The sequence below is a fragment of the Protopterus annectens genome, chromosome 4.part0, assembly GCF_019279795.1.
Source record: "Protopterus annectens isolate FY-2018-M chromosome 4.part0, PAN1.0, whole genome shotgun sequence".
Taxonomy (NCBI): Eukaryota; Metazoa; Chordata; order Ceratodontiformes; family Protopteridae; genus Protopterus; species Protopterus annectens.
Window position 1 is genome coordinate 1,010,526,316 of NC_056733.1, and position 26,584 is coordinate 1,010,552,899.

Sequence of the window (26,584 nt, forward strand, 5' to 3'; positions counted from 1 at the left end):
AAAGCATGTGTTTGGGGGAATTGAGTATGTGACAGTTTCTATGTATTAAAATGTAGAATGAACTCTGAGCAACTAGAAAGTACTGAAAAACAAGAGTCTGCCTGAAAGCAGGAAATGTGCCTTTTATGGAAGTACATCCGATTTTTTTTCTTTGCCCAGAGATATGATGTGTGAATTGTCTTATGTTTACCAGTAAACCTTTGATTGGTTAATTGCCCTGCATAATGATGTAATTGGTTCATTTTTATATTTTTGTACTGTCAGCAATATCACCAGTATATAAGCTTGTTTATTCCTTTGTTCTGGGAGTCTCCCTGCTACTTTCCATGAGGATCCCGCACGTGTGTACTGTAGATAATAAAAACCACTGAAAGAGAGAAAGAACTATTTGTCTTCATTTTCAAATTATTGTGCAACGTAACAGTTAATAAGAAGAAATGATTTTACCTCATGAGCTTTTCCACCCAAAAGAGCCATTAAATTGTTTCACACTTAATACCTGTCCATTTCTTTGTCTACTTTACTTTGAATCCTCTTACTTTCACTGCATATGTTTTCTTTTCCATCTTAGCACTATTCATCAGAAATGTCTCTGCATCCTTCTTTTGTATTTTCTCCATGATATTTCCCCAGCAAACATCACCTTCATTTTCTGGCTTAATCTGCACCACCATGTCTTTAAGTAAATAATTCTGCAACTCTCCTGACTGGAGGGTTGTAATTATACATCCATCATTTGCTGACTCATCTCCATCAAACAGTTTTTTTTGAAACATTTCCTCAGAATCCTGCACACATTCTCTGGTCTCAGTGTTTGCTTTCTCCTTCATTAATTTTACCATTCAATCATCTCTTTCTCTGTCCATCTGCATTCCTATTGCTCCGGACAGCCTCGGTACCTGGAATGGAAAAAGGAAGTGCTCCTCCATAATGGGTCCCCCTCACAACAATGATGAGTAGGGGAAGTTCTCTGATTTCCTGGCCAAATTTCTCCTATTAGTATAAATACCACCTTGGGTCTCCCCTGAGAAGAGGCTACCAGCCTAGTGGATCTAACCCAGTTAACAAATGAGAAATACATTAATAGGTAAACAAATAAATAAATGAATAAAACAAGCCTCACAATGTATTTACTTCTATTTGTTGACCAAGGTAGTCCAAATGGCCAAAACCCTATTTCAGAGGATGCCCAGGGAGAAAAGCTCCATGAATATTCATTTCTTTTTTTTTTTTTTTTTTTTGCAGGGCAACATATCACATGTACTATCTCAGTACTGCTAATGTATATCAACTCTGAGACCACACAGACTGGAATAAAGGGAGCAAATTGCTTACCTGTAACAGTGTTTCCCTTTTTATATGTTGACTGAAACAGGTTTCTAGTTCTGCTCACTGACTCAGTCTCACCACAAATACTTTTAAAAAGATGAAGCTGAACACCTGTCACCTATCAGACCTATGTATTTGTGTCCTGCTCTTGTTTTTATTTAATTTGTCAGGCAAGATGATAGTGTAGAAACAGTAGCAAAATGTCTTAAGTGTGTCCTGTTAAAAGGATACCATTAATAATAATAACAATAATAATAATAATAATAATAATAATTAATAATAATAATAATAACAATAATAATAGTAATAATAATAATAATAGCAATAATAATAATAACAATAATAATAATAGTAATAATGATTAATAATAACAATAATAACAATAATAACAATAACAATAACAATAATGTAGAAAATCATTCCAACATTTTTTAAGTATTACCATAAAATAATAAAAGAAGAAAGATGAAATTACTATCTCCCTAAAACAACATTCTACCTCCAATGCAGAAAACTGTGGAAAGAATATCTCAGAAAACATTTGTCAAAAATGAGAGTTGCTATGTGAGACAACATGCTAGCTGTCCCAAGCAGTTAACTATGTATCCTACAATTCTTGTTACTTATTATAATCCCCTACAAACTCCCTGACGTGAATTGTGAATTGTAATTATCTTCAAAGTTGCCAGCTTTTGGGCAAAAGGCAAGTACTTGCACTAAATATCAACCTATTGCCTTTCTTCAGTAAATCCAGAGAAAACTATCGGTTTAAAACATGGCGCTCATATTTGTCTTACTTAACCATTTTTATTTTAGAAGATGAAAGGAGTTGCGATGAAAGAATAATGTTAATTAAGCTCTGTAGTTTGAGTAACATAAATACAGCATGTCTAATACAATACCTCCTACAGACGTGCATACATCAGCAGACCTAGGTATGAGCACACTCTGTTTACTTGATATGTGAAAATTCAATATGTTTAATCTACTCACATTTAAAATTGAAATTCTGCACTGAAATCACCAAGATCATTACTCTGTAGGGGTAAAAAGTTCCTTCTTAAATGCAAGCTCATGTTATTTTACAGTTAGTATATTTAGTAAAGTTGGTATGTAGCAGTGTTGATGGGAAGTTTCCCATGCAAAAGCACTTTTTGCGTGCTTCTATAAAACTTGCCATTATATATTGTTGTCTTAAACATACTTTTTTATTTTATTCTGCAGATTTACATGCTTCTTTTTCTACTACAATTCAAATGTATCATACCATAGTTTGGAAGAGTCTGAAATGAAAAAAATTCTCACACTAATACTAACATAATAATAGCACAGCAGTTTTGAGAATCTTTAACGGAAATTGTTAACATAGACAAAAAAGTATAATTAAACTTTTTTATGGATTTTCATCTTCAGTTGGCCCCACACCTGAAAGTTTAGTTTTGTAAATGTTATGGTTTACAACAGCCAGAATGGCAGGGTAGCAAGACAGGGTTTTACTCTGTAAACAGTTAATCGGATTATAAACACTACAAATCTGAGTTTCTGTGTTCTACAAAGTCATTGTAGCTTTTACTGACACCTACCTACCTAGATGCCTTGTCTGCTTTTCTTTGACCATCTAGCTGTTTGCTCCTCCAAGCTATTTGTTATCATTAAAGTCGTATGATAAAGGTAGTCATACTGAAAGTGGAGAATGCAAATGAATATTGTAGGAATCAAACCCATGTTTCTAGGAGGTAGACAGAAGGCAGACATTTACCTAACCAATATGCTACACTAACAGCTATTCTCATTAAGAACATCTGTCTTAAGTTTACTTTTGAGCAGGCCAAAATTGTATTTTCCTTTTAGTCATTATGTCTGTCTTTCTTACCTAACAATACCAGAACAGTCAGAAAAATAGGAATATGCACATTACCAGCTGTTTTGTAACAGGTTTCATATTGAACAGACAGAGATACTGCTGGACTTTATTTGCCCTGTTTTGCTGTGATCTGCTAAGATGGAAAACATTTAAGGGTAATTTTCTTTTAAAGTGCTTAAATGGAAAACAAATTTCAGGGCTGCCAGATAAATTCTCACTGTGAATGACTGCTCAGTGGTTACCTTTTGATCTCCCTTTTATACAAAATAAGTGATTCATACCACACAAAAGAGAGAGAGATTTTCACTACAGCAATTTTGGACATATCACAAATGGTTGTGTGCTTTGAAAAATATCTGACTTTTGTGTACAGCTGTTTAGCAATGAACACAGAGAGAGAACAAATCAAGAGTTGTAAGGAAATGAAAGAAGGGACGTGAAGTTTCTTTACAGCAGTAGTAAGAAAAGGTTTGTTGGAAAATGCTGCATGGATTTCCATGGGCTGTTGTCGGCTGAGCTGTCAATTGCTTTGAACGGATCAGTAAATTTGACAATTTGCTGTCACCTGAGCTTTCCTTCACAGGCCATTGATTCAGTGGCATTTTATAAACACAGATCGAAACAAGTACCGTGCACTCCCTCCAAATGTGTGATCAGCTGTACACTTCTTTGAGAAACTGGGGTTATGTGTAAATGTATCTTTTAAAGGCTGGACTGCAGTAATAGTAATAGAAAGCAAAATGGGTCCATCTCTTTTTCATTATAAACATATTTTTAACCCTTCTGTTATGCAGATATATTGCAAACTACAACAAAAAAGGGTACAGTGTTTGAGCGAAAGCATATTTCAATGTTTGTTGCATAAGCAGAACACTGTTATAGAAGAGGATGAAAAACAACTGCAGATGACATGAATATTTTTGTACTGAGCTGGAATTAGAGAATGACTGCTGGAAAAACTCACTGCCATTGCAAAAAAACAATAGTGACCTACGTTTTGTCAAAGGCAAGAATATGGTTGCAGTCTAGATTGTTTAAATAAACATTTAAGATATGTAGCTGCATAGACGGATTTCACACTGTGAATATTAATGTAGCCTGCAAAAATAAAACCTTTATATGTGAAAGGAAAGGAGATGGATATCCAGTAGATGGGCTGACCTGATGAAAAGGACATTGGCCAGGGTTCAGTGACATATCGCTATCGGCATTGCCTGTGGAATGCTCTTTTCCCAGGCGCCTACAGCCAAAATGAGTAGAACTGCATTACCAGATCATTTTTTTGTCTCTGAATTAAGCAGACACACACACACACACACACACACACACACACACACACACACACACACACACACACACACACACACACACACACACACACACACACACACACGCATACACCACTGTCACACATGCACTCGCACATGCTCATACATGTGCATGCATGCACACAGACACATGTGCACAGATACACACTACACAACACAGCGACAAAAGTGTTCCCACACATGCACACAGACACACACATATGCACACAAAACACACATGCATAGACACACACAAACACACACAGACACACAATGATACTCATGCACAGTCTCATATACACTTAGTCATACACCCTCATAAATATCCATACAGATGCAATCATGCCCATAAACACACACACACACACACACACACACACACACACACACACACACACACACACACACACACACACTAATACTCGTGTACAGTTTCATATACACTCTGTCATGCAGCCTCATAAATATCCATACAGATGCAATCATGCCCATGAACACACACACATACACACAATCAAACATGTGCACACACACACACACACACACACGCACACACACACACACACACATTGCTACTCATGCAGTCTCATATACACTCAGTCATACACCCTCATAAATATCCATACAGATGCAATCATGCCCATAAACACACACACACACACACACACACACACACACACACACACACACACACACACACACACACACACACACACACACACACACACACACACTAATACTCATGTACAGTTTCATATACACTCCGTCATGCAGCCTCATAAATATCCATACAGATGCAATCATGCCCATGAACACACACACGTACACACAATCAAACGTGCACACACACACACACACACACACACACACACACACACACACACACACACACACACACACACACACACACACACACACACACACACACACACACACACACACACACACACACACACACACACACACACACACACACACACACTGATACTCATGCAGTCTCATATACACTCAGTCATACACCCTCATAAATATCCATACAGATGCAATCATGCCCATAAACACACACACACACACACACACACACACTAATACTCATGTACAGTTTCATATACACTCCGTCATGCAGCCTCATAAATATCCATACAGATGCAATCATGCCCATGAACACACACACGTACACACAATCAAACACGTGCACACACACACACACACACACACACACACACACACACACACACACACACACACACACACACACACACACACAGTGATACTTATGCACAGTCTCATATACACTCAGTCATATAGCTTCATAAGCATCCAGACAGATGCAGTCATGGCCATAAACACACACAAGTACACAAAATGACACACATACACATGCATATGCACACATACACATGCACACACACACAATCACACACACATACACACACACACACACACACACACACACACGCGCGAGTGTGCATGCACACTGACACTCATGCACAGTCTCATATACACTCAGTCATATACCCTCATTAACATCCAAGCAGATGTAATCATGCACATAAACACATACGTATACACAGACACATGGGTGGTAGTAATAATTCCAGTACTACCATAGAGGTGGGGTATAAGGCATCCAAAGACAGCATACATGTTTTTCTCTTTCTTTCTCCAATAACGTTCACTGTTCTGATACCAGTAAAATTTACATGGAAAAGCTCTTATCCAGTTTGCATTTATCTTACACTTGCACTGCCCCATTTGCATATTGGCAGCATTATAAGCTCGTGCCTTTGTACTGCAGTAGTTATATCGCAGTCTATGACTCACTTAGGAATACTGCAATGCAAAATCCTGCCAAGAACGGGATTACACTATGTTTTATCCATTTCTGAATCTCAGAGACATTACATTCTAGCTAAAATTATATTATTTGGCAAACAAAATAAATGTGTAAACAATGTCTATTTTTGTTGATCAGTCTCTTCAAACTAGTTATGTTTGAGTTTTGTATAAACTACTTCTGAAGCAACACAATTCCACCAAAATTAGAGATTTTACAGACAGCATATGCGCATGCTTTACATTTCTGAAAAGAATCACAGCCTACATCAGAAAAACAATGCTGATAAAATTTACGAGGCAATGGGAAGGGTTGTAATTTTTGTATAATAAAAAGCATTATGCATCAAAGATACACAACAGTTGTTCAATAATCAAAACTGCCACATCTTCCTCACAAAAGATTGTACAACATCTGGTTAATCATAAAAAAAACAATACACAATATGTGCACTACTCCTTAAAACTGTGAAATGGGGAGAAGGGCAGAAAAGATGTAAGGCACTGTTTATGTTAGGCAAAAGACAAACAACTTCCATGTACTCGAGTTGTGGGTTTCTTATTTCAACAAATTGGGTAAAACAGCAATTCAGGTTGTAACCTGCTATAGGACCCAACTATGTCCCAAGACTCTCACTCCACATACCTAAGGACCATGGAAACTATTAGGTTCCAACCCAACACACTCATACTAGGTGACTTCAACTACCCCTCCATCAACTAGGAAAACTACTCATGCAGCAATACACTGGCCCAACCCTTCCTGTAATTCATCACTTCCAATGCCCTGGACCAGCTCATTCTTATCCCCACTAGGTGAAGCAACACCCTTGACCTGGTTATTACTAACATGAGCGACCGTTGTGCTACACCAATAGTCACTTCCTCCCTGGATAGATACGACCACAAACTAATCACCATGGAAATCCACATCTCACCCACACCCCCTGCACAGGTAACCACCATGAAAAACATCTGCAAAGCTGACTTTGGGCTCCTAAAAACAGAGGTGGCTAACTTCACGGCACCCATGTCAATGGAAAATAAATTCTTGACTGCCTAATCATGCACCAAGGCACTATATGAACATGTGCATAAATGCATGGAACTAGCCATACCCAACAGAACCAAGACACTCTCCTCCATAAAAAGGAAGCCAATCTGGTGGTCCCCTGCCATTAATAAACTCTACAACAGAAGGAAGAAACTGTTGCAGAAAAAGGTGAAGTCCCATTACTGGAAAAACTCCCTTATTAGCCTCAACAAAAAGTTGAGATCCCTCATCAAAACCTCTAAAGCCAGCTATGAAGGCAGAATTGCAGCAGACACTAAAAACAACCACAAAGCCTTCTATAGTTATATCAAAAATCTCCATGGCAGTACCCAGGTTTTCTCAGAGTTACTGCACAATGCTACCGCCTATACTGAGCCAACAGATATTGCCAAAATTCTGTCTGACAGATTCAGCCAACTTCACCTCCCCCCTAAGGACCAATCGCAATACCAGAGGAATGCCAGGCACTCAGTATTACTGCAGCACATGTTAAAGCTGCATTGTCCAAGGCCAAGAATACAGCTTCCATGGGACCTAACAATATCCCTGGATATGTTCTACATGAATTACAAAGTGAACTGGCACCACATCTGTGTACCCTGTTCAGTCACAGCCTCACCTCAGGCTTTGTCCCTGCCAAATGGCACACTGCTACAGTCATCCCTCTCCATAAAGGGGGGAGCAACGACAGACCCTAAGAATTATTGCTCCATGAACCTGACAAGTCTGGTATGTAAGGCTATGGAGTGCATCATCATGGACCTAACTAACAAGGATATAGGGAATCTCCAAACTCTAGATCCTACGCAATATGGTTTTGTGAAAGGTAGATCATGCCTGCTCAACCTGGTTGACTTCTTTGAGTCAGTCAGCAGAGCTGTGGATGAGGGCAAGGCAGTTCATACAGCCTACCTCAATCTGGCCATGGCCTTTGATACCATTCCTCACTGCAAGTCAGACTGTTGATCAGTCATGAGTGGAGTCCCACAGAGATTGGTCCTGGGTTCTCTTCTGTTTGGTATCTACTTCTCAGAAGTCCAGGCCAACATGGAGGTACTCTGGCTGTCCAAGTTTGCAGACAACTGCAAGCTGGGAGTCATTATTAACTCCCCAAGTGATGTAGACATCCTACAGAAAGACCTCACTGAGACCAATGACTGGTGTCAAAACCATGGCCTCAAGCTTAATGCCAAAAAATGTGTCGTCATCCCCATTGGGAAAAACTCAGCTCCCACTAATTACCACATTGATGGGTGCCCACTGAACACTGAAGGCGTTATAAGGGATCTGGGGACACAGTTTGACAGCAACCTCTCCTTCGACCACCACATTGCCACTGTGGTCAGAAAGTCCTTCTATGTGGCACATCTCATTACCAAGGGTTTTGCATCCAGGAAGAAAGAAGTCATCATCTGTCTCTACTCTTCCCTCATTAGGCCAGTCATTGAGTATAATGCTCCATTTGGCATGTACCTTACTAGACACATGCAACAGCTGAAAATGCCACAAAAGTACCTCACAAAGAGGATCCTAGGCCTTAAACACATGTTGTACATGGACAGACTCAAAAAACTCCAGCTATTCTCTGTCTCATATCATCTACTAAGAGGCGATCACTACTTGACTTACAAAGCCATGTCTGACCCAGCTCTGTTAGAAATGCTACATCTAAAGAAATCCCAATCCCTCTGCACCACATGCTACAGAGACCTCCACCTCATTGCCACAATCAACAGAACGTGCTGGAGGGACAGGTTCATAACCCAGATACTGCCCATGCTCTGGAATAGACTTCCCATACATGTCAAGCAGAGCACCTCACTGGTCCTCTTCAAGAGAAATCTTGATGAGTGGATGTGAAATAGAAAGTTCACCCCAGGGATCACTCCAGTGGCTCTACTTGAAAGAGGCAGTGGAAACTAATGTCAGGTGGCACAATGCCAGGGCACTTCTATTGGCTCCAGGACCATTAGCCTAGTGCACACCTCTGAACCTATGAACCTATGAAATAATGAAGCATAACTTGTCTGATTGTGTCATTTCACTGAAACATTCAATGACACTTACATGACAAGATTATTAAAGTTACAGTGGTATGGGATAGGGAGGGCATGCAGCAAGTAAATTCTTTGTTGGATGTCACTGTTACTGGAGATTGCCTGTTGCTTCTATCATTTGCAGCACATTTAGTGCATAACAGTCAGTTGCTGATGTTTTGCATATCCACTAAAGCCTTGTAGAAATGCCCAAAACATTATCAGCTTAAAATACATTTATTTTGCATGTTGTGTTTAATTTTTAAGAACATCCCCTGCACAACTATTCTACACTTCAGACTTTATGTGGACAGTGACCTAACTTTTGACCAACAATGGACACATGTTGGTCAAAAGTTAGGTCACTGTCCGCACAACTTTCTAAATCCAAAACAATCGGGTCAACTCTTGGGGAATATTGTTAATGTGGCAGGTCACAGGGATAGATGACTTCCCAAAGGATGCAAAAACACATTTTTTGGCATTTAGTTTCAGTCCATGATTTTGGCACTAGATATTTATTTAGGACAAACCTTCCAGCAGCATGGCTGTCATTTGGGGATTCAGTGACTGCTCCTAGCTTGCAGTCATTTGCAAACTTAGTCAGTCAGAGTTCTTTGGTATTGGCTTTTTCATCTGAAAAGTAGATGACAAACAGAGAAGTCATAGCACAGAACCCTGTGGGTTTCCCCTGGTGACTAGTCCCTTTGTGGAGGCAACGTTCTCTGTTCTGATTTTCTGCATCCTCTATTTGAGCACGTTGGCAATCCAGTGGGTGACACATGGGTTTATTCCCAGTTAGTTTAGCTTTTCTACTATGACTGAGTGGGGAAATATGTCAAAAGCCTTGGCCAGGTCGAGGTAGGTGGCATGTGCCAAATTGCCGTCATCCATTGCTTTGGTACCCTTCTCAAAAAAATCCATCAAGTTTACTAAGCATGAGCTGTCCTCGCTGAACCCAAACTGAGACAGGTCTGGTGCTTGTAGGTTCCCTAGGTTCTGATTGAATAGGTCCGTGATAAGTCTTATTGTGGCTTTGCACATGAGGCTGGTCAGACTTATGAGTCTGTAATTGCCTGGGTCTGTGAAAGGTCCTCCCTTACGCAAGGGAATGACTGTACCTGCTCTCCAATTAACCTGGTACAAAACCTGTATGGGGGCTGAGACTGAACAGTGTTGTTAGGGGTGTGGCTGAGACTGAACAGTGTTGTTAGGGGTGTGGCTGAGACTGAACAGTGTTGTTAGGGGTATGGCTGAGACTGAACAGTGTTGTTATGGGTGTGGCTGAGACTGAACAGTGTTGTTAGGGGTGTGGTTAAATCATGCTTCATTCTATTTAAGATGAATCCATTGATATTGTCAAGACCCATCACTGCAGCAATGTTAGCTTTTGATAGCACTTTTAGGAATTGGTCTTGCATGATAGCTGGAAGCAAGACAGTTTGAGGAATATCTTGAGGGACAGATGGAGGAGAGACGGGGTAAAGTTAGAGCTAAATTTATCAACCAGTAGATTAGCTATGTCTTCAGCCTCAGTGTAGGTAACATCATCCACAATTAGCTCTGTGCATTGCTGCATTGTGCTTTTAAGATTACGAACATAATTAAAAATGCCTTGTGACTGTCTTTGGCTTGGGTTACTATTTTAGCCTTAAACTTGGCTTTGGTGAATTTTATTAAGCTCCTGAGATGTTTGTTTATTTAAGTGACAAGAACTCTCACATTGTGGGAATTACTCTTCTGACTGCTGGTCAAACAATCTTTTCCCTTTATTAAAATACTTGTTGATATTACAGTATAACTATGTGGGTTTGTTTCTGGAATTTGCCCTGCACTTGTTTCTACAGGGTACAAATGGATCTATGCATTCATTTACATGCTGATATAGTGTGATGGTGTATATTTCTGTGTATTCAGTAGAGTTAACTGGGTTTGGTGAAGATGTGAAGATGTGAAGCTTGCCAATGTATCTCTTAGGAGTAGGGAGTTTGTCTTAAAGAAATTTCTAAAGGTATCGTGAATGGAAGGGCTCTCTGGTTCCAGTTTTATTTCGAGGGAGGCCGCTTTATAGGCAGATCTAACAAGTGATGAAGGTACGGACCAAATGGTGCAGGATGCTCCCATACTAGTAAGGACAAGATATAAGATGTTACTTCCCTAGTGGGTACTCTGACTAATTATTCCAGGGCATTAATATTGACAAAATCCAGGAATCTGTGTGCTTGTGTATTAGTGGTGGTGTAGGTGTCTCAGTCTAAAGATGGATAGTTGAGATAACCTATGAAAATGGTATTTGGTTTAATACTGACTGATTCTAGTTTCAGCTGATTGGCATTTTGGCTTTTTTCTATCATACAAGGAGTTCTATAGGTAGCTAATATATAGTATGGACTTTTGTGATGGGTGCACATGAAGAAGCTGCCCTGATGTGAGTCTCATTTAGATGTAGACTGTGATACCTTCATCTTTTTTCCCCACCCTGTAGCTGGTTTAAATGTGTGGGAGCCGTTATAGCCTTGAACAGCCAGAGTGCCGTCCACTATTTTAAACTATGTCTCAGTCACTACACAGACACCAATGTCCTTCACTGTAGTGAGTAGAGTTTCTTATCTAGGCTAGCATTGATCAGTAACACCTTCATATTTTCCTTTGCTTGTTTCATTACATTGATATGGTTATCAGGTTGGCAATGCCCAAACCTTAATGTTAAATAGCATTGCATCCCAATGGTATGAGGCCTTAACATGATGCAAAAGGACTTTTCCTACATGAATGGGTTATGAGATGTACAGTAAACTCTCAAGCAATCAGAAAAAAAAAATCAAAGAAATACAGTACAATTTTCATGTGCTGTACCCGCCCCCCTGCAGAAACATACTTTATGCTTTTTAGAGTTTTACAGTTTTAAAAAGGAAGAAAGGAATAAATTCCGTCTCTCCCCAGCCTAAGAACAAGTGAAACCAAACAATAGTATAGGGTACAGTATTAGTCAGGCCTGTTTTTAATAGTAACTCCCAAGCAACCAGACACTACAATTATCCAGCATCTTCCAATCCCCATGGGTGCCGGTTAACTGAGAGTTTACTGTATGCAGTATCAACGCTTACTGAATAGTGTGGACTATTTCCACACAAAAGGCATTGTAGCTGGAATGACATGGTGCACAGCTTCTCTGTAGTTCTGAAAAGGAGACACACACATATGCAACAAACTACTAAAAATCTCTCACTGTGATCCCTAACAACACTGAAAACAGTGTGGCATAACCTTGGCCATATTTTACGAAAACACTAGGTGAAAACAGCTTCTATGAACTTTACCCAGCAAACTGGATAAATTGTCATAAACGACTCGGAAAATAATCAGACTACTAGAACTTCAACAAACAATAAAATGTAGTTAAATACAAACATGTATGTCATTGTTTAAAAAAGTACAGGTTAAACCTTATGACCATGAATGTAATCATCAGAAACTTTAACATAGTTATTCTAACATTTTTTGTGACTATCCTTCTGGTCTTCCTAATAAATTACCTGAGAACTAACTTCATATAGTAAATACTTTATATGGTATTCTTCTTAGCTAATTTCTTCTGCCATCATTTTTGAAAACCTGCCTTTGTTCAATCAAATATATTCCACATGAGATGTGGATACCATACATAATATTATTTTTTCTCTTACGTATACCTCTTTGTCTTGGTTTATGCTTATAGTTTATAATTTATTTTTAATTACATTTTATATACTAAAAGTTATCTTGTTACATTTGTGCTAGACTGATTTTCTGTAAGTAGTCTAATGTCCAAATTCCAGTCTAATATCATTCAACTATGCAGAATAAAAGTACTGAGGCTTAACTTTGTTTACCATTTTAAGTCCAATATGCTTGATTGCATTGGCCAAGTAATGTTTAAAACTTTGCACAATATTTACAGTGTTTGCAGTATGCAGTATGAATGTACATTAACTGGTCAGTACCCTCGTACTATTACTCTGTATCTTGTCCCTGGACGTGGTATCTTGTCTCAACCTCATCTCGCAAGAAATCTTAAAAAAGACCAAAACCAAAAAACACACACATGAAATGGTTGAGCTGTTGTTTTAAATCTGGACAAAGCCTAAATTAATGGGGGACAAGGGCCCAAAAATAGGGACAGATTTTAAATTTTGCTCTTATAAAGTAAGAAATTTACTAGAATAACATAATTAGTATTAGCATGTATTTTCTGAAGGATATACAGTATACAATTTAAATGTATGTTGCCCTTTAGAGACTTCAATCATCAATGATTTTTCAGGAAATCACAAGTTTTAGAAGGAACAGACCAAAAATATAAAGCAAAAATATGTACATTCTGCATAGATGTGTATAGTTGAGAGGTATGCCCTGCTCATGGCTAAAAATGGTCCTTGGCCTAGCAAAGTTACCCAATTAATTTCAAAAATAAATAAATAGATACAGACATACATACATACATATATACATATATACATAAATGCAGTCTCATGCCTGGGTAGATGGAAGTAAAAAAACAAACAAACAAAAAAGACGAGTTAGTTGAAATGTTCTATTTTTGTTTTTGATTTTTAAGCAATCCTACCTTATCTCTAATCTGTTGCCGGACTTTCTCGCGTTCAGCCTCCATTTTGGCATGCTTTGCCTTCCTTTCATCTTCCTGCTGTCGAAGTGCCTCTTGCCTTTCTTCTTCCTTTTTCTGTGCATCTGGGTCCTTCTCTTCCTCGCCTCCCAACATCTTCCCCATATCTTTGGTAGCCCCTAGATAAAACCGTATATAGTGAGTAAGACCTCTTCTAATAAACATTCAGAGTAACAACAGACATGTGACAAAGCGTGACTGACAGCATGCAATGGAAAAGCATCTCGTGTAAAAACAAAACAACCCCGTGTGTCAGGATAGTCATGGTGCATGAATGGATACTAAATAGGAAGAAGAGAAATTGCTATATCAGTACAAAGCGTTATTATACATAGCAACAAGACATCATGACAATACAAGGAATCTCCGCAAAATGTATATATATGTTTCTTAGAAACAAAAATCCTCTTGTCGGTGTGGTGGCATTGGGCCAGGATGCCACAATATGAATCCTATGACCCAGTTCAGGAACCAAGCTTGGCACTGGACAGCTAGACAGGGTAGAAAGCTGCAACAGGTCTGATGTCCTACCATGTACTATTCATAATTAATATTAAGACTATTTAGGATTGTCTGGTATTATTACATCTTACTATTATGTACAAATGTCTAATGCCTTATGTATTGTTTGCATGTATGTATACTATCTTAGCATTTGCATCATATGTGAAAATTGTACATTTAACTTTACTTGTCTGGATCTTTCCTCCCCAGGTCTCCACTGAAAAGGACCGTCTGCGCAGATGGACTTAAATAAATACAGTTCAAAGTTGTGCTCCAGCCGTTTTGAGAATTGTTTTTTTTTTCTCCTACTAGTTTTGTGACTGACACCACCCCCCCAGTTATGCATATATTTATTCACATAACATTTCTTTTCCTCTGTAACAGTGATTTTGGTATTATGGTATATGTTTATCTTCCTTCTTGTTGTTTAACTGAAAACAAATGTAATCCAGACAGCTAGAATGGCGTCTGGTATCCCACATGTGACCCAGAGAGTGACAGGACTAAGAAGAAACAGAGTGTAAATGATAAGTCCAGATAAAATCACTTTAGCTAGCAGATCTGGAAGACTCTCTATCTCTCTGATGCCCTCCCTGTAGGAGGAATAAAGACGCCTTGTCAAAATTTCCAGTAGTTTATTCAGTTAAGCAGGTAGATGGATGACTGCTCTTGTTCTGTGTGGATGAGTGCTTAAAATTTGATGCACACATCACAAAATATAGTGAAAAAATTACACCAAAAATTGCATTTGACACTGTAAGAAAACAGATTGCCTTTTCTCTCCTCTTGCCTACTATAACGTATTATGCCTCCATCCTTAACGACATCCAAGTGACCTTGCTAAACAATTTGAGCAATGTTACTACAAAATAACATGATTCACTACCAACCTTCCAAATAAAACCCTCCACTGTGCTACCCTAAAAGAGTTACAATGGCTAGAATTCCCACATTATCTAACCTACCTACTAACAACTTCCAAAAATCTATAATATTGTGTATAAAGTTAACAACTCTCCACCAGGTGGAGCAGTGTCAATATTCACCAAGGATATTCACACCACCAGGCTAGTTAGCCAACACAATGTGTCTGAAATTCTCCAAGTGCAACTAACACTAGGTAAGACTGCAATCCAATTTGTAGCTTTCTACAGATCCCCCACCATACCACAAGATTCTCACTATACCTTTCTAAACATACTGGAAAATATTAAGATAGAACCAAACACCCTAATACTGGGTGATTTTAACTACCCTGATATTAACTGGGAAAACTACTCATGTCCCAACACCTTTGCGCAACGGTTCTTGGAATTCATAAATTCCAATGCCCTGGATCAACTAATCCATAGTGCCACCAGGGGCTCCAATATCCTAGACCTGGTCATTACCAACATGGGAAATCAATGCTCCATACCTATGGTCACCCCCTCGTTAGTCAGGTCTGACCATAAGCTAATCACCCTTAACATCCACATCCCACCCCCACGCCCCAGAAAAGAAACCACCATAAAAAACTTCTCCAAAGCCAACTTCATGCTACTCAAGTCAGAAGTGACAAAGTTCATAACACCCATGCAGACGGGAACTGAAAGTTCAACTGCTGAATCCTACACTAAGGCACTGTATGAGCAGATCCACTAATGCATGAATCGTGCCATCCCAAATAGAACCAAAATGCTCTCATCCAAAAAAAGGAAGCCAATCTGGTGGTCCCCTGCCATAAACAAACTTTACAACAAAAGGAAGAAACTTTTGCAGAAAAGAGGAAAATCCCAGGATGCAAAAAACTCCCTTACTAGCATCAGTAAGAAACTGAGATGCCTCATAAAATCCTCCAAAGCTAGTTACGAAAATAAAATTGCCAAAGATTCCAAAGACAACCACAAAGCATTTTATAACTATGTCAAGAATCTAAATGGCAATGCTCAGATCTGCTCTGAGCTAAAACAGAATGGCATTAAATATACTGATCCGAAGGGTATTGCCAATATCAAGGCAGATCGATTCAGTGCCAACTTCACCCCCCTCTCACCCCCTAAATGGCCTATCTCAATACCGGAAGATTGCCAAATTCCAGTAATAATGGCCACACAGGTACAAAACGCACTCTCTAAAGCCAAGAATACAGCATCCATGGGACCAGATGACATCCTGGGCTGTGTACTACATGAACTACAATATGAACTGGCACCTCACCTAAGTGTCATGTTTAATCATAGCCTCACCTCAGGTTTCATGCCCACTGAGTGGCGCAGAGCTACCGTTATCCCAATCTACAAGAGGGGATCCACCTTGGATCCCGGAAACTACTGTCCCATCAGTCTGACAAGCCTTATCTGCAAGGCCATGGAGTGTATTATCATGGAACTTATAAACAAAGACATTGGCAACCTTCAAACACTGGACCCCACCCAGTTTGGGTTTGTGAAGGGCCGATCTTGTCTCCTGAACCTGATTGACTTCTTTGAATCAGTATCCAGAGCCATGGACAAGGGTAAGGTGGTCCACACAGCCTATCTAGACCTTGCCAAGGCCTTTGACACCATCCCCCTCTCTGGAATCATAGATAAACTTACTAAGTTGGGCATTAATCCCTATGTCACCCAATGGGTTGCTAAATGGCTTACTGATAGAACCCACACTATAAAAGTAGCCGACTCCAAATCCAGCTCCAGACAAGTGACAAGTGGAGTACCTCAGGGTTCAGTCCTGGGGCCACTCTTGTTTGGCATCTACTTCTCTGAAGTACAGGTCAACACTAAGGGACTCTGGCTAACAAAGTTTACAGATGACTGCAAACTGGGAGCCATTACTGAATCCCCAAATGATGTGGATACTCTACAAAAGGGCCTTACAGAAACAGATGCTTGGTGCCAGAGCCATGGGCTCAAGCTCAATGCCAAGAAATGTATTGTTATCCCTTTGGGAAAAAACATGTATCCATGAATTACCATATAGGTGGCAGTACACTAAACACAGAAAGTGTGATAAGAGACTTAGGGACACAGGTGGACAGTGGTCTCACCTTCGATAACCACATCGCCACAACAGTCAGGAAATCCTTCTATGTGGCACATCTCATCACGAAGGGCTTTTCATCCAGAAAAAAGGAGGTCATTGTCCCACTGTACTCATCCCTCATTAGACCCATTATAGAATACAACGCCCCATTTAGTATGTACCTCTCAAGACATCTGCAACAACTGGAAAGGCCTCAGAAATACCTCACTAAAAGAATCACAGGCCTAAAGCAGATGCCCTACGCTGACCGCCTTAAAAAACTCCAGCTATACTCTGTCGCATATCGTCTACTCAGAGGTGATCTCTGCTTAACATACAAGGCCATGTCAAACCCAGAGCTGTTGGACATGCTACACTTAAAGAAATCCCAATCCCTCGAAGCTACATGCTCCAGGGATCTAAACGTTGTCATCACAATAAACAAAACATGCTGGAGGGATAGGTTCCTGACCCAGAGACTCCCCAGAATCTGGAATAGATTGCCCATACATGTAAAGCAGAGTGCCTCTTTGGACCTCTTCAAGAGGAACCTTGACGACTGGATGGGAGAAAGAAAATTCACCCCAGGGATCACGTCAGTCGCCCTGCTAGACAGGGGTCCAGGAAAGTAAATAATGTGGGAAGAAATAGCCAGGGAGTTGTTATGGCTAGGCTTGTATAGGCCCTAGGGCTGATAGCCTAGTACCAACCTATGAACCTATGAACCATCTCAGTCTCAAACAAATTTTTAACCCTTCCTGGCCACTACATCAGACAAATACCTATTACATGTAGCAAATATCCGAACCCAACAATTTTGCTTCCACATCCCTCCTCTCCCACCACCTCACTAAATCCTGGAACACTATCCCACTAGCAATATGAGAAGAACACTCCCTAAAAATCATTTCAAACTCAATTAAAGTGCTACCCATTCTGTTATGAGCTCTGTACATGTGATGTTCCTGGATAATACAGCTACTTCTTCACAATCTCTAACTATTTGACCATCATCTATCCCTGACCACTACTATCTATGTCTCCCTTTTACCTGGACTTCCTCAATACTGCTTCTTAGTTTATAACCACCTTCATCCTATAATTACTTCACTGTCTCCTACTCTATATCTATTTTCCACTGATTCCATTTGAAAGTGACTATAATCTTGATATTGACTGATATTTTACTGAGTCTTCATTTAATTGTCATGCTTCGTTAATGTCACAGCATTACAATTCTATGTACATTCATTTTCAGTTGTATGTATGTAAATTTGTTATTTTTTATTGATTAACTGTCACATCATTACAAGTCCATGTATGTACATTTATTATTTAAATGCTCTATAACTGTCGTGTACTCATTCTGTAAAATGGAATATTTCTTCCCAGGCCTCCACTGAAGATGGGGCTTGTACCCAGGTAGACATTCCTGGAAGTAGTGTAGCTGGGGTGGGAGGTGGTGGAGGGTGAATGGGTCAAGTACCTCAGGTGCTTTCCTGTCCAGAGTGCAACTCAATCATGTAAAATGAAAAAAATATATATTTTTAGTCAAAGGGAAACAGCAATGCATATGTCCTAAATGCACATCCCAGACAGTCCTACATGCCTCCCACACTTGCTTACATTATCTTGCTGCAGTACTGCCCCCAAAAAAACAGTGAATGTCTTCACAATTTGAGAGGACTGTGTCACAGTGCAAGAAAGACATTGTCCTGGGCTGTATCTTTGGTGTCCATAGCAAGATGAGAGATATAGTGTTTTCCCAATTTTGCTTGCTTTGGGCACATCTGTTAAGAGACTAGGAAAGAAAACAAGTCTCTGATGTACACTGGGTTACTTACAAGTCTCTGATGTACGTTGGGTTCCTTACAAGTCTCTGACATATGTTGGGTCGCTTACTAGTCTCTGACATACGTTGGGTTCCTTACAAGTCTCTGACATACGTTGGGTTCCTTACAAGTCTCTGATGTACGTTGGGTTACTTACAAGTCTCTGACATACGTTGGGTTCCTTACAAGTCTCTGACGTATGCTGGGTTCCTTACAAGTCTCTGATGTACGTTGGGTTACTTACAAGTTTCTGATGTACGTTGGGTTCCTTACAAGTCTCTGACGTACGTTGGGTTCCTTACAAGTCTCTGATGTACGTTGGGTTCCTTACAAGTCTCTGACATACGTTGGGTTCCTTACAAGTCTCTGATGTACGTTGGGTTCCTTACAAGTCTCTGACGTACGTTGGGTTCCTTATAAGTCTCTAACGTACGTTGGGTTCCTTACAAGTCTCTGATGTACGGTGGGTTACTTAAAAGCCTCTGACGTATGTTGGGGTCCTTACAAGTCTCTGACATACATTGGGTTACTTGCAAGTCTCTGATGTACATTGGGTTCCTTACAAGTCTCTGACAAACGGTGGGTTCTTTACAAGTCTCTGACGTACGATGGGTTACTTACAAGTCTCTGATGTACGTTGGGTTCCTTACAAGTCTCTGACATACGTCGGGTTCCTTACAAGTCTCTGACGTACGTTGGGTTCCTTACAAGTCTCTGACGTACGATGGGTTCCTTACAAGTCTCTGACGTATGTTGGGTTACTTACAAGTCTCTGACGTTGGTGTCCTTACAAGTCTCTGACATACGTTCGGTTCCTTACAAGTCTCTGAAGTATGTTGGGTTCCTTACAAGTGTCTGACATACGTTGGGTTCTTTACAAGTCTCTGATGTACTTTGGGTTCCTTACAAGTCTCTAACATATGTTGGGTTACTTACAAGTCTCTGACGTAAGTTGGGTTCCTTACAAGTCTCTGACATACGTTGGGTTCCTTACATGTCTCTGACATATGTTGGGATACGTAAAAGTCTCTGACATACGTTGGGTTCCTTACAAGTCTCTGACGTATGTTGGGTTCCTTACAAGTCTCTGACATACGTTGGGTTACTTACAATTCTCTGACATACGTTGGGTTACTTACAAGTCTCTGATGTACGTTGGGCTACTTACAAGTCTCTGACGTACTTTGGGTTCCTTACAAGTGTCTGATGTACGTTGGGTTACTTACAAGTCTCTGACATACATTGGGTTCCTTACAAGTCTCTGATGTACGTTGGGTTCCTTACAAGTCTCTGACATACGTTGGGTTCCTTACAAGTCTCTGACATACGTTGGGTTACTTACAAGTCTCTGATGTACATTGGGTTCCTTACAAGTCTCTGATGTACGTTGGGTTACTTACAAGTCTCTGACATACGTTGGGTTACTTACAAGTCTCTGACGTACGTTGGTTCCTTACAAGTTTCTGATGTATGTTGGGTTCCTTACAAGTCTCTGACATACGTTGGGTTCCTTACAAGTCTCTGACATACGTTGGGTTCCTTACAAGTCTCTGACGTATGTTGGGTACCTTACAAGTCTCTGATTTACGGTGGGTTACTTACAAGTCTCTGATGTATGTTGGGTTACTTACAAGTCTCTGACATATGTTGGGTTCCTTACAAGTCTCTGACATACGTTGGGTTCCTTACAAGTCTCTGATGTATGTTGGGTTACTTACAAGTCTCTGACGTGCGTTGGGTTTCTTACAAGTCTTTGACGTATGTTGGGTTACTTACAAGTCTCTGACATATGCTGGGTTCCTTACAAGTCTCTGACATACGTTGGGTTCCTTACAAGTCTCTGACATATGTTGGGTTACTTACAAGTCTCTGATGTACATTGGGTTATTTACAAGTCTCTGTCTCTGACATACGTTGGGTTATTTACAAGTCTCTGATGTACGTTGGGTTACTTACAAATCTCTGACATACGTTGGGTTCCTTACATGTCTCTGACGTACGTTGGGTTACTTACAAGTCTCTGACATACGTTGGGTTACTTACAAGTCTCTGACATACGTTGGGTTCCTTACAAGTCTTTGACGTACATTGGGTTATTTACAAGTCTCCGTCTCTGGCATACGTTGGGTTATTTACAAGTCTCTGATGTACGTTGGGTTACTTACAAGTCTCTGACATACGTTGGGTTCCTTACATGTCTCTGACATACGTTGTGTTACTTACAAATCTCTGACATACATTGGGTTCCTTAAAAGTCTCTGACATACATTGGGTAACTTACAAGTCTCTGACATACGTTGGGTTCCATGCAAGTCTTTGATGTACGTTGGGTTCCTTACAAGTCTCTGATGTATGTTGGGTTACTTACAGGTCTCTGACGTATGTTGGGTTACTTATTAGTTCCTTTTGGTGCTTGTGCATACTTGGACAGGCTACTGAAAGGGGTCACTGGGGGAAGTGTTTCATTTTGGTGTTTGTGCATAGTTAGACAGACAGCTGAATGGACCACTGTGGGACATTCATTTCGATATCATTTGAGAGCTTGTGCATACATGCAGAAACTACTGAAGTGGTCATTGGTGGGAAATGATTAATTTTGATGTCAGTAAAATGCTTGTAAATACAGACTACTGAAGAGATCACCATGACATTTAGAGAAAAAAAGAAAGCAATAGTGCAGATACCCTTGTTGACAGGTAGCAGTGCAGTAAAGTGAAGCATAATTTTAATGGATATTATTCTTGATTTTAGAACAAGGACATAGTAAATCCTTCCGCTATGCTTCATGGAAGATTAAAACCCCTGATGATGAGTCTCAATGAAGTTTAAGTGTTTTTCATGAGGAGCAGGCTCCCAGCATCCCCAATGTGGAGCAGGACATCAAAACCCTCCAAATTTATATTACTAGTCTTTTCTTGGTCATTAAAAAAGAAACAAATGCCTCTGTCTCTCATGAAAGCAGTGATGGGGCCATACCGCTCAACTTCTTAGCACAAGAAATCTGGACAAAGCCTAAAAAATTGGGGTTAAAGGCACAAACACAGGGACAGGTTTTCAATATTGCTCTTATAAAGCTTAAATGTACAAATTTGCTTGAATAGCAGTATCTGTATTAGTATGATTTTTCTAAAGGAAATACAGTCTGAACCATGAACGGGTGTAATTATTTAATGTGTTCAGTCCTAACTGATTTGTCAGAAAAGCTCAAGTTTACACAAAAATCTCTCTGAAAGTTTGTTTGTTGCCCAAAAGAAAAAGGAGAAAAATCAAAGAAAAGTGACGCCTCAAAGTATTATACTGTACGTCTGAGTCAGAGACGGGTGTAGGGCTTTGGATACAGAATAACAAACTGTGCTGCCCAAAGTATTGTACTGTATGTCTGAATCACAAACTGCTGTAGGGCTTTGGATACAGAATAACAAACTGTGCTGCCCAAAGTATTATACTGTATGTCTGAGTCACAGACTGATGTAGGGCTTTGGATACAGAATAAAAAACTGTGCTGTCAAAAGTATTATACTGTATGTCTGAGTCAGAGACTGCTGTAGGGCTTTGGATACAGAATAACAAACTGTACTGCCCAAAGTATTATACTGTATGTCTGAGCCAGAGATTGATGTAGGGCTTTGGATACAGATTTACAAACTGTGCTGCCCAAAGTATTCTCTATATCTGAGTCAGAGACCGGTTTAGAGCTTTGGATACAGAATAAAAAATGGTGCTGCCCAAAGTATTGTACTGTATGTATGAGTCAGGGACTGCTGTAGGGCTTTGGATACAGAATAGCAAACTGTGCTGCCCAAGGTATTAAACTGTATGTCTGAGTCAGAGACTGGTGTAGGGCTTTGGATACAGAATAACAAACTGTACTGCTCAAAGTATTGTACTGTATGTCTGAGTCAGAGACTGCTGTAGGGCTTTGGATACAGAATAACAAACTGTGCTGCCCAAAGTATTATACTGTATGTCTGAGTCAGAGAGTAGTGTAGGGCTTTGGATACAGAATAACAAACTGTGCTGCCCAAAGTATTATACTGTATGTCTGAGTCAGAGACTGTTGTAGGGCTTTGGATACAGAATAACAAACTGTACTGCCCAAAGTATTATACTGTATGTCTGAGTCAGAGACTGCTGTAGGGCTTTGGATACAGAATAACAAACTGTACTGCCCAAAGTATTATACTGTATGTCTGAGTCAGAGACTGGTGTAGGGCTTTGGATACAGAATAACAAACTGTGCTGTCAAAAGTATTATACTGCATGTCTGAGCCAGAGACTGCTGTAGGGCTTTGGATACAGAATAACAAACTGTACTGCCCAAAGTATTATACTGTATGTCTGAGTCACAGACTGGTGTAGGGCTTTGGATACAGAATAACAAACTGTGCTGCCCAAAGTATTATACTGTATGTCTGAGTCAGAGACGGGTGTAGGGCTTTGGATACAGAATAACAAACTGTACTGCCCAACATATTATACTGAATGGCTGAGTCAGAGACTGGTGTAGGGTTTTGGATACAGAATTATAAACTGTGCTGCCCAAAGTATTATATGGTATGTCTATGTCAGAGACTGATGTAGGGCTTTGGAGACAGAATAAAAAACTCTATTGCCCAAAGTATTATACTGTATGGCTGATTCAGAGACTGGTGTAGGGCTATGGATACCGAATAACAAACTGTACTGCCCAACATATTATACTGAATGTCTGAGTCAGAGACTGGTGTAGGGGTTTGGATACAAAATAACAAACTGTGCTGGGCAAAGTATTGTTCTCTATATCTGAGTCAGAGACTGGTTTAGAGCTTTGGATACAGAATAAAAAATGGTGCTGCCCAAAGTATTATACTGTATGTCTGAGTCAGAGACTGCTGTTGGGCTTTGGATACAGAATAACAAACTGTGCTGCCCAAAGTATTATACTGTATGTTTGAGTCAGAGACTGGTGTAGGGCTTTGGATACAGAATAACAAACTGTACTGCACAAAGTATTATACTCTATGCCTGAGCCAGAGACTAGTGTAGGGATTTGAAAACTTTTCTACTTCCTTTGGTGTCTAAACAGATGAAGAGTATCATAGGAACAGAATAGGTGTTTGCAATGTTATATACTGTCACTGGATTTGATATTTAGGATTAGTATAGGGTTGTATGAAATGTATATTTTAGGAAAAATGAAGCAAATTTTAGGTTAGACACTTCCTTTATTGATGACTTGCATGAGATTTGGATATATGGCTTTTGTGGTTTGTTTTGTCAGTAATGAAAGAATTGTGTGTGAGTGTCTAAGTTCATAGATTAGTTCTAGGTTATCTACCTCTGTGCTCCATTTGAGGCATAAAACAACTTTTAAGACAGCAAAACTAAAGTAAGGATGATGAGAGCAGGCTTCAGGAATACAAAAATGTTATTAAAGCAATAGCTTTCGTTGGAGAGAATACTCAGACTAAAATTTTAAAACTATACATCATCATTTTATATAAAACACCTCTCAAAACTGCCAATACAGAACCTTAGTTAATTATGGAATGTCACAGGTTCTGTTAATCAAGTAATTAAAAATTAAAGTTTAAAAAATAGCTAATAAACATCTATTTAAACAAATATTTCTGTTTAAACAAGCCCTCACTGCCTAAATCATGAACTGTAAAACAATGTATAAGCATACGCATACAATACGTATATAAAATACCATGTATACAATATACTATCCACCAATAACCATAAACTCTTGTAAAGAATAATGTTGAACTAATGCTTATGAATTATGTTCATGCAAAATATATAAAATATATAAAGTATATAAAGTCGATGTAAAGAGCTTATAACAACTACCTAGCAAGTCCTTTAATTTTCAACAAACATTTAATTATGCCAGGGTTGAATGAGTCTTTATCAATAAAATGTTTGTTGAAAATTAAAGCACTTGTTAAGTAGTTGTTATAAGCTCTTTACATTGACTTTATATATTTTGCATGAACATAAATATATAAAATATTAATATATTTACTGATTTTTTTTGGCATCATCAGATGTATAGTTCCTCTTTCTTTTTGCATATGTACATTTCATCTTATAACTTTTAACATGTTGTTTTTTCTTAGCACATGAATAATGCAAAGATGGATTTTATAACAAGATGGTTTGGTTAGTTCAACATTATTCTTTACAAGAGTTTATGGTTATTGGTGGATAGTATATTGTATACATGGTATTTTATATACGTATGGTATGCGTATGTTTATACATTGTTTTACAATTCATGATTTAGGCAGTGAGGGTATGAGGGATATGTGTGTGTGTGTATGTGCTTGCACATCTGCATGCATTGTTATATTCGGTTATGACAGTGTTTATGTGTGCGTGACTATAATGCAATTTTTCCTATAAGTCCTACTGATAAAACAAACTACCTGTCTTACAAGTTCGTGTTTCTAATTATTTCTATGTATTTATTGTTATATCTGTCGTGTCACTTTTATTCTTATTCTCTACATTTATACCAATAATAGTTTGAGAAATTAAGCATTTTTGGTTTGAAACAGACTGCTGTAAGGTTGACATAATTGCAAAAAATGCATTTACAGTTTGGATGTTAACTGCAGGTGCTTGTTTTTAAGATTAACTAAACATTTGTTTGGATGATAAATTCAGATAATTTCCTTTTTTGTTAGTATGGTATGCAGAAACACTTGTTAGAATTTTATGCAAAGCAAAATATATTCCCATACGAAGATATGTGTGTTAAATTAAATTTTCTTTGGCACTTAAATATCATGTGTTGTCACATGTCTGACTGACAGACCAGAATCTAAGCAGCCTGTATGTAATGATACTCCAATTAACATCTTAAAATACTCTGACATTGTGCTAGCAAATGGATTTGTGTACAGAGCTGTGAAACATTTGCTGGTTTGAGTGAACAGGTCATCAAAAAGAAAGAGTAATTCAGTCATTAAACCAGCAATGAATGAATGAGATTTTAAGAGTAAGCTATTAAAAGAATAAATAGATGAGTTAATGGCAAGAAACTAACCATATTTTTTTCACAATGCAAATCATTATGGAATAGATAGAGTTAAGCTGTTTCTTGATATTTATCTGCGTGATCATAAACTTCTGTAGTATTCTTCTTTCACATAGAAATAATTTGAAT

General features: G+C 39.0%; 1 protein-coding gene across 2 annotated transcripts in view; it reads right to left on the reverse strand.

The window, feature by feature from the left end:
- The window catches only part of CPLX2 (complexin 2), a 1,020,782-nt gene that overhangs the window by 302,227 nt on the left and 691,971 nt on the right, over positions 1-26,584 (reverse strand). For both annotated transcript variants that reach the window (XM_044068948.1, XM_044068949.1), the window contains exon 3: positions 14,033-14,208. In XM_044068948.1, the coding sequence (XP_043924883.1) occupies positions 14,033-14,208 (176 nt within the window). The remainder of the gene's footprint in view (positions 1-14,032; positions 14,209-26,584) is intronic.